Below are 10,000 nucleotides of genomic sequence, written 5' to 3'. Positions count from 1 at the left end.
AAAAGTTTACACGCCCCTACATAATGTATCGTGTTGCCTTCTTCTTGAGCATCAGTGAACGTTTGCACCTTTTTTTTTAAAATGTATTATTTTTTTCATAACAGTCGTGTACGAGTTCCTCAGTCGTCCTCGGTGTGACACAGACGGATCCGAACATCACATAGTCGCTGCTGGAAAGCGCTCGAATATGCGGAAGTAGGCAGTCGAACTGCTCAGGACAAACAGGGGACTCGTGAACGTTGATCATTCAGTGTGAAGAATCGAGCGTGTGTAAACTTTTGAACTGGTTCGTTTGTGTAAATTCAGTGATTATTGTGTCTATATGTGAAATAGTTTATTCAGGGCAGGACTAAAAAAAAAAAAAAATTAACAAATGCAATTTTTATGATCTGTCTTATTATTATTATTATTATTATTATTATTATTATTATTATTATTATGAATTATTAACATTAACACCGCTGCTCGGTTTATTAACACGAACATCCGATATTTCAGAACGATCGTAATCAATAAACAATCATTCAAATAGTGGCTCTCGTTTGATTAATTACACAATAATTTAATAAATGCATCACCAAATCTCAAATTTCACCACAATTCAGTTTGATTCGTTTGTTTTTGGTAAGGTAGAAATATTTATAAAAATATATAATGACTACATAAGAGTAACTAGAGGAAGCAGCTACACAGTATGTATGAAATATACGTATGTAGATGAGAGATATAAATATATATTATATATAATATATTTTTTTGTTTGAACATAATCTGAGATTTGCAAAAAAAAAAAAAAAAAATTCTTATAATTAAACGGACGCGGTTAAATCGCCACTTTTATGTCGACGCATCATGACACCTCCGTTCACATTTTTATGCTGTCGTCGTTGCGTTTTGTCTTAATTGTAATAATCCTCACGTCATAATCCCGAGACGTCGTCATTCCTTCATCTCTAACGACATAACAGTGTTAATGAATGGGATGATCGAGGAGGAACGATTGGTACTTACAGGAAGGATATTTCACCGAGGGAAAGAACAGCAGGAGAGGGAGTGAAGGAAAGAGACAAGATCAGAGGAAGGAAGCGGGTAATGAACAGCATACGTATATACACAGCGCCCTGTGCCAGTATATACTGGCACCCTTGGTAAATATGAGCAAAAAAAGGCTCTTTATTGTCTTTATTGTTTAATCTTTTGTTCAAAAAACGCACAAAAATACTCGGATCAAAATATAGGTTCTATGAATTCATATGAGAAAAATATTTTTTTTTAGTACACCTGGGAGACTAGGAGCAGGAAATTGTTCGACCCTGACTTCCTGTTTGACAGGGGTATAAATATGAGGTAACACACAGGCCAAATTCCATTAGTCATTCATAACAATGTTTAAGAGCGAGGAATGTAGCTGTGATGTGCGGCAAAAGGTTGTTGAGCTTCACACAATGGGGCGTGTCTATAAGAAAATAGCACAAGCATTGAAAAGGCCCATTTCACCATCAGGGCAATAATTAAGAAGTTCCAGTCCACTGGAAATGTTATGAATCGACCTGGAATTGGACGTGTGTCTATATCGTCTCAACGCACTGTGAAGAGGACGGTTCGAGTGGATAAAACATCTCCAAGGATCACAGCTGGAGAACTGCAGATGTTAGTTGTGTCTTGGGGTCAGAAAGTCTCCAAAACTACAATCTGAAGTCACCGACATCACCACAAGCTGTTTGGAAGGGGTTCAAGAAAAAAGCCTCTACTCTCATCCAAAAACAAACTCGAGCGTCTTCAGCGTGCAGACACGACTGGAACTTCAAATGGGGTCGGGTTCTACGGTCAGATGAAACCAAAATAGAGCTTTTTTCTTAATAAACACCAGAGGTGGTTTTGGAGCACACAGAGAGGTAGCCGTATGAAAAAGTACCAAGGGTGCCAATACTAGTGGAGGGCGCTGTATGTTTGAAATCTGACATTTATCAACTAGCACTAAAGTAGGTTTGGAGACACGGCAACGTATCTAAAGACATCACGGCTCACTGTCTCCAGAACGTTAAGTTGTCTCGTTCAGAGAGAAGCGTCTGCACATATACCATGTCTCTTATAGATGGGTGGCTTCCTGTAGATGTTGGCCTCCCCAGTGGCTGAAGACAGACAGAGAGAAACAAAAAGTGAAGAAGAAACAGTGAGGAAGAAAAGGACATTATGGTGGAGATGTGTGAGGACAGTGTGGTAGAAAAGAAATGACAAGGACACAAAAGAAGGACATCCTGGTCGTATCCCTATTCATCTTCCGTCAGTTCTCAAGTTCAAAATCTGTGTATCGAGAACTTTAATTCTTTACATTCTAGGCCGACAGTTCGTTTCTTCTGCAAACAAATATCTGGGAGGAAAAAAAACACGGTGACAAATCGGTCCTTTCATTTATCGGCCATGACATCGTAAAAATTTTCAAGAAGCCCCACATTATAGATGTCAGTGTCTATAAAAATGGTTTAAACTCTTTATTATTGTGTACATTAAAAAATATAAATAAATCCTTTGAAAGCGCCACGTGCAGGGGCAAGCAGCTTGTCCCGCAAACCAGTTGTACCGGCTTTTATTGACATTTTAAAAAATGTTCCTCATTCATTTTAACATCAAAGTATGAAGTCTATCAAATATGTAAATCAGCAGGCGATTTTAATAATAGAAATCATTGGAAAAGAATGTTTTTTTTCACCCGCATTTCACGTCATGTCATGACTTGTATTCTGAAAGCACAAACAGTTTAAGCGTATAAGGGGGGGGGGGGGGGAGAGAAATATCTGACAGAATAATTTATTGGTGTTGGTGTGATTTGAGATGATGTTGACGCCATCTTGGAAAATTCGGTACATCTTTAATGGAAATTTGTCACTGGTGTTTCCGTCACTGGTGTCACGGCCTGCGCTTATGACGCTAATGACAATTAATAACTCCGGTGACTTAAAGTATTAGCACTACATTAAAGATTGACGATGTATTGGTTTGTTATTGGTTTGAATAGAATATGAAAACGTCATTCGAAAATGGTGAACGCTTTAGCAGCTCAGAACGTCGCCATATTTTGAGAGGGAAGCTCTCAGAGAGCGGCAAAATGTCTTCCAACATATTCTTTGCTATCGTAAAGGTGCGGAAAACACACACACACACACACATCTTGGATTTGTGGTTTGAAAGATTTCTCTTAAACACCCCTGACACAGATATTAGTTGCACTCACTACTGTTGTCGATAGCCCCGGGTTGTTTCACGGTGGACCAGCGTGGAGTGGTTGATGGAAAAGAGAGAATGAGTTATATATGGGTATAGAAGAGTTTTATGAGTTATGCATGACCTTCGGACTTCGGACAGCCGTTTCCAAGGCTGTGAGCGGAATAGGGATGGATGATCAGGATCAGTGAGTGAAGAAGAAGCAGCAGCCTACCTGGCACATGAAAATGCTTGGGTGCTGGGTACATGCTGGATCTGGCGTCGAGCTGACTGTAACAGGGAGAACTCCTGCCACTATCAGTGCCTGCAGTCAGCCCAAGACCAATCAGAAAGCAGAGCATGAGTGCAGTCTGGACACGCCCATTTCCCACGATCCCAAACATAAGCCGGCGTCCATGCTGACCAATGACGGATACGAGTCTACTGAGCCGAAATTTGTACTTATTTTTGAACACCGTGATGATTCAAGCAGTCTTTTAGGATTGTTACGGACTCCTCACACTCGACAAGATCTCGATTATATCCGAGATGGATTCTGTGACCGGACCGACTGCGTGGTGAAGTGCGTGATGAAGATCGTCTAACGTCAGACCTGTGGTTAAAGAAAACGATATCGTTCCGCTTTCGTCGTTGATCAGCGTGATCCGGGAAATCAACTCGTGCAGGAAACACAAACACTCGTCAATTCAGGTCATTCAGAGATTCCATTTTGCCCGTTAAAACGTTTTATTTATGTTTCCCCATCGCTATCTCGTGAGCTTGGCGTCATCCTGTGCGCTCACACCGAGATTTTAATAAAACATTTCTGACCAAAGAAGGCTTTTGATGAGGTGTGATTTTCGTTGGGATGAAAATCACAGCGTGTAATCCCAAATTAACACATACTGTACATGTACATGCAAAAAACAAACAAACAAACAAACAAACAAACAAAAATCAAAGACCCCATTTACAGCTGGTTGTTTCATGTGTCTTGTACCTGGATCATAGTCAAAATTAAATCTCCGCTACGCCAGAAATCTGAATTCGCAAACCATCTCCCGACTTTTCGATTTTATCCCGATGCTCGACACGTGACGTGACCACGTGTAAACGGGATAAAAAAAAAACACGGATCCAATCCGAAATGATCTTGAGCAGTTTCACGTTCAAACTGACGAGATATTTCAAAACCGTCAACGGACGCGTCTCGATCCGATTCATATCTTTAACAAGGTTCTTCGACCTTGAAGTCTAAAGATTAAAAGAAATCATAATAATAGAAATGTTTTTATTCAGGCGTCTTCCTAACCTTGCCTTGGAGTCTGAAATGCAAAGATGATGATGTGTAAGGAACCGGTTTAATAAACACGGCGCTAAAAACCTCTCCAGCTAAGGGTGCTTTTCTCAAACGACGGACGCCATGCTTGGATCAAGTCGTCGCGTAGTGACGTGCCGTAGCGAAACGAACGCAAGCCCGATCGAATCGGAATCGATTAAGAAGAGCTCTTACACGCTTCCTACAGACGGCAAGGTTTAAAATGTTTAAACGACAGTTTAAAGGCATTAATAAGCACCCTTTAGGTCAGGTGAAGGGGCGGACACTGATGTGGATGATGCTGATAATCAAAATTTCCTATTGTAAACATAGAATTCTTTCAAATATGGTAGCAGTGTTGCTTTTCTATCAATAGACTGGATTATAAATGTAGACGTAGGTGTGGCGTCGTGTGCCGGAATTGGAATATCTTTAATTTATCCCTCTTTTTTTTTTCACTTTTAGATGTCGGCACATTAAAACAATAATAAAGATACTAGAACTGCACCTAACTCGTGATGAGCACATTTGGAGAAAATGTCGAAATTGGACCACGTGAAGGATTTCCCCAGACGCTCACACGTACGAACGATGCGTTTGAAGCTTTTCAGGCATCGGGATCTTTTGTTCAGCTTTGGATAATGTATGTGAGAAGGAGAAGGAGAGGACGTTGGACGAGGACTGACCGTAGCGGTAGTAGAGCTGAGGCGAGCGCGGCACAGCGGGAGACATTCCCTGACGGCTGTACGTCGGTGAGTCGATGTAGCCCGGGCTGGAGGAACGCCGATGCCTGAGGTCCAAACTGTCGTAGATATCCTGTCAAATACGGAGGAGGGGAGCGTTTAAACACGAGCTTCATCTTCTGTTAAAAATCTTAACTTCCAGAAGCTGCTGTTTAGTCCAGTTCTCTCTACTGTACCTATATATCATCTCCATTAGATTTACTCTAGTTCATGAATAATTACTCGGCTTGGGACAGACAGAGCCCCTCCGGTGATATCCATATACACCGTGTGTATATATAACACAGCACCCTACACTAATATTGGCACCCTCGTATGGTAAACATGAGCAACGAAGGCTGCTCTCATGGATATCAAACAACTGCAAATACAACACGTTTACAAAAAAAAAAAAACCCCTTTGTTAAATATAGATGTGCAACAATTATTGGCACCCGTATGAACTATTAACTATGAGACTATTTTTTTTTTTAGTACACGTGGGTGACTAGGAACAGGAAATTGTTCGACCGTGACTTCCTGTTTCACAGGGGTATAAATATGAGGTAACACACACGCCAAATTCCCTTAGTCATTCATAACAATGTGTAAGACTCGGGAATATAGCTGTGATGTGCGGCAAAAGGTTGTTGAGCTTCACACAATGGGGCGTGTCTATAAGAAAACAGCACAAGCATTATTTATTATTATTATTATTATTGGCACCACTATGAATTCAAATGAGAAAAAGTATATTCTCATTGATATTTGACATTTTTTAGTCCACCTGGGTGACTAGGAAACGCCCATTTCCACCATCGATAATTAAGAAGTTCCAGTCAACTGGAAATGTTATGAATCGACCTGGAATTGATTCTGGATACGGGCGTCTGCTAAATGCCATAAAAGTGCACACAGAGAGGTAGCCATATGGAAAAGTACCTCATGCCCACGGTTAAACATGGCTTATTTTATTTAGCTATTTTTAAACTCGGGATGTCACCATCGGGGCTCCGTCCCAACAATACAAGGGTAACCAAAACACATTTTAACCTTCAGGGGACCCAGTTTTCACAATTGAACATCAAATTGAACATCACAAGCAACTTCTTGGCAAAAAGTTAGTAAGCGAGAAAGCTAAAGATTAGAACGATTATTTCCGTTCTGTCTCCTGCGGATATTTGAGTACATTCTGACCAGAGAGCTTTAGTACCTGAGAATACACAGAGAGAGTTCCCAGAGACTGCGGTCAGGGCAGGAGAGGAAAGAAAAGAAGAAAATGAACACAAGTCAAGCAAGCACAAATTCATTTCACACTCCATTACTCAATCCTTTCCAGGTCCACGCCAGAAGATGGGAGGTGGACTGAGAGAGAAAGTGGAAAAGACGGATCCGTGTGAAATGTGATCGTTTGCACGGAAGCTATTGTTGTCGTTTGTATATATTTAACCGAAGATGTTCAGGGCATACGCTCTGAGAAATAAAGGTACCATGCTGTACTGTACCTCGCTGCTGTCATGGTACCATCAGGGGTACCTTTAGGACGTATCTTTCAACTGGGAATACGAATAGAGCTTGGTCTAAAAGGTGCAATGCAGAGGTAAAAGATACACGCTTATAGGTACGAAAAGACGTACCACTCCAGCCATAAGGAAAAGTACAGTACCTTTAGGTCTAAGACTGCTGTGGATTGGCAGAACTTTTAGTCTTTCATTATTTGGAATAAAACAACCATGCTAATGGATGAGAAATCCTAAATCCATGCACCACGGTCTATTATCACAGGGTAATATACATGCAGCTAAAAGCGCCCATCCGCTCACATAAGCAAAAGCAGGAGGCAAAAATAATCCTATCGTCATTCCCATCATTCAGGTCATTAGGGTGCACTGTAGAAGGCAAGAAGGAGTAACAGAAGGACGCTAGTACTGATAGCATTAGCACTAAGCCTAACATCTCAGTACCTCCCCACAGCGGTAACGCTCTAGCCTGTCATCAGAGAAGTATCTGTGATACGCCTCGTAAGGAACGAGACCGGCTCGCGGCTCGCCGTATACAGCGCTAAGCTTAGGTAATGAGGACAGAGCCCTGTAACTGAGGATCTCATTCTCCACTCTGGCCTGAAGAACACACAAAGGATAGAACAGAGGAGACAGGAACATGTGAGAGATACACACACACACACACACAAACACACACACACACACACACAGAGAGTGAGAGAGATCCAGATGGAGATTGGAACTGGCATCACAGCAGGTTTCTGACCGCACATACCACAGATGTCCACACACACACACACACACACACACACACACACACACACACACACACACAAGGGATGGGTGATATGACAAAAATGTCATACCATGATTCTATATATATATATATATATATATATATATATATATATATATATATATATATATATATATACACAAAGTTTATCATCACACCAGCAGATTTCAATGAGTTTTTCAAAAAATTTGAATTAAAATTGATTTTTAAAAATCATATCATCTCAGAAAAAGTACATATTGTGATGTAATTCATTATGATAATCATATTATATCGCCATATCGCACAGCCTTAACACACACACACACACATGCACACGCATACACACACACACACACACACACACACACACGTGCTTACTTATGAACATGGCAATAACATGACAAGAAGTGAAAAAATGGTGATGAGGTCAGAGAATTTATAAAAATAATAATAATAATAATAATAATAATAATAATAATAATAATAATAATAATAATAATAATAATAGTGCTTTATCCCTTGTGGGTCATGGTGGATCCTGGGAATACTGGGTGTAAGCTAGGAATACACCAGCCACCATACACACTTCACACACACACACATGTACTGTGTACTGTGTGTGTATGAGAGGTGTGTGTGTGTGTGTGTGTGTGTATGAGAGGTGTGTGTGCGTGGAGCGCTACTTACACAAATGACCCTGCTGGGAGATCCTATACTGGAGCCGGGAGGAGAGATGGAGGCCTCTGAGGTGCGTCTTAGCTGTAACAACACACACACACACACACACACACACACACACACACACACACACACACACACTTAGAGTAAGGTCGTACAGTCACGTATTTCTATAAACCCACAAAAGCACTCATAGCTGTTCTGTCTCTCACCCTGAGCTTCCTCTCCGTCCTCGCAGCCTGCTTACACATCGGATGCCACACCTGTGAACCTGCAACACGAAACAAACCAGAAGAATGGTCCGATCCATCTCTCCAGGCACAAGTGATGAGTTTTATTAGCTTTTGCACTGCTGAACAGACGAAGTAAGTCCCTCAGGGCCAGATGTACGTATGTCAGGAGGCGTTCACCATGCGTCTGAGATCTAAGACTGTGGCTCATGGTGTGTGTGTGTGTGTGTGTGTGTGCGTGCTAGAAAAGCTGCTGTGAAGTGGTACGGACAAAAAGCTCGGGACTCGTGAAGAGGAAATACGAGTTCAATGTGTTTAATAAAAGAAGTTCTCATGCAGTGAAGCTTTAATGAAGAAGTATAATTACACTGTATTCGTGTTCTTCTTTATGAACATTGGCAGATCTCACAAAAGTGCTGTTGAATGTGTTTCTTGTTAAATGTGAGGAAAATTTGATGTGTGTGTGTGTGTGTGTGTGTGTGTGTGTGTTTCTGCATTATATCCAGATCTGCACGACAATTGATAAACAGTATTAAAACAAACAGTTTCCCTGAATAATCCGTTCTTAGTTCGAGGTCCTAACTAAGAAAGTCCTGTATTATTATTATTATTATTATTATTATTATTATTATTATTATTATAGTACATGTTGTCATGAACAAAATGTGTATGAAATATGTACGAACTGAGCTACAAGCATGGAGAATTGCACAAAATCATTGCAGCTAATCCCCTGAGATTTAGCACCTCGACCGTGAACCTCGGACGTACTCAGATGCACTTCACATTCCTCCAATCTGGTCCCCCCCCCAACCCCCCCCCAACCTCATCCTCATCTCGATCCTCATCTGTATGAGAAACAGAAGCGCACGTTGCGAGTTGCCGTGCTTAACTCGCGTGTTTAGGCTCACGCGGCAGTTCCGTACATCACACGCAAGGCTTCCGGTGCAGAATGTGACCTATTTACAGCTGAAAACGGGAGCAAACAACAAAATATCCGGCCCTCGGTGTCTCGTCGTTGTTTGCCCTACACACACGCACGCACACACACGCACAATTACCAACCTGATATTGTTTTGAACATAAAAACTCGTATATAACTTGAGATCGATCAGCTGGTATGCAGAAAATAACACTAAGGGTGGGATGCACCAATAAGCATCAAGCTTATTATTAAGCTTAAGGTGTGGCTCCTGCTTGGTCGGAATGAAAACCCGCACCCACACCGGGCCTTTCCGGATAATTTTGGACACCCCTAATCTAGAGGCTGACTTAACAAACTTTACTCGAGTTAATAAAGTATTAGAAACTGCTCTTAGGGATTCCCTCATGGGGAAATGGCGGCCATGTTCGAATCAGCCCTTTATATATCTCTGTTTTCTGTGATCTTCACAAGCGCTTGGACTTTTCGGAGTCACATATACTCTATACCATCCTGCGTTTTCCTGTGCGTTGCGTTTCATGGCAAACTGAACTGAAGGAAAAACTCATTTCCTGATCAAATAGAAAGCTGAAACATTTGGCTAGTGCGGTAACGTGCGGCATGAGGAGCACGGAGAGTACACACCTGC

At 41.4% G+C, this 10,000-nt stretch overlaps 1 protein-coding gene across 5 annotated transcripts in view; it reads right to left on the bottom strand.

Annotated features, from left to right (window-relative positions):
- LOC108278939 (actin-binding LIM protein 3) overlaps positions 1 to 10,000 on the bottom strand; it is a 62,408-nt gene that overhangs the window by 11,421 nt on the left and 40,987 nt on the right. For 2 of the 5 annotated variants that reach the window (XM_053687718.1, XM_053687719.1), the window contains 5 exons: positions 9,997 to 10,000; positions 8,412 to 8,470; positions 8,209 to 8,280; positions 7,206 to 7,361; positions 5,206 to 5,335 (listed from right to left, as the gene is read on the bottom strand). The exon at positions 9,997 to 10,000 is cut by the window's right edge and continues 84 nt beyond it. In XM_053687718.1, the coding sequence (XP_053543693.1) occupies positions 5,206 to 5,335; positions 7,206 to 7,361; positions 8,209 to 8,280; positions 8,412 to 8,470; positions 9,997 to 10,000 (421 nt within the window). Of the gene's footprint in view, positions 1 to 2,081; positions 2,133 to 3,436; positions 3,527 to 5,205; positions 5,336 to 6,454; positions 6,485 to 7,205; positions 7,362 to 8,208; positions 8,281 to 8,411; positions 8,471 to 9,996 lie in introns of all 5 variants that reach the window. The other 3 variants (XM_053687722.1, XM_053687720.1, XM_053687721.1) reach the window with 3 other exon arrangements.

Source organism: Ictalurus punctatus, chromosome 18, assembly GCF_001660625.3.
Source record: "Ictalurus punctatus breed USDA103 chromosome 18, Coco_2.0, whole genome shotgun sequence".
Classification (NCBI taxonomy): domain Eukaryota; kingdom Metazoa; phylum Chordata; class Actinopteri; order Siluriformes; family Ictaluridae; genus Ictalurus; species Ictalurus punctatus.
The sequence above is the reverse complement of the archived record's forward strand: the minus strand, read 5'-3'. Positions and strand labels throughout refer to the sequence as shown.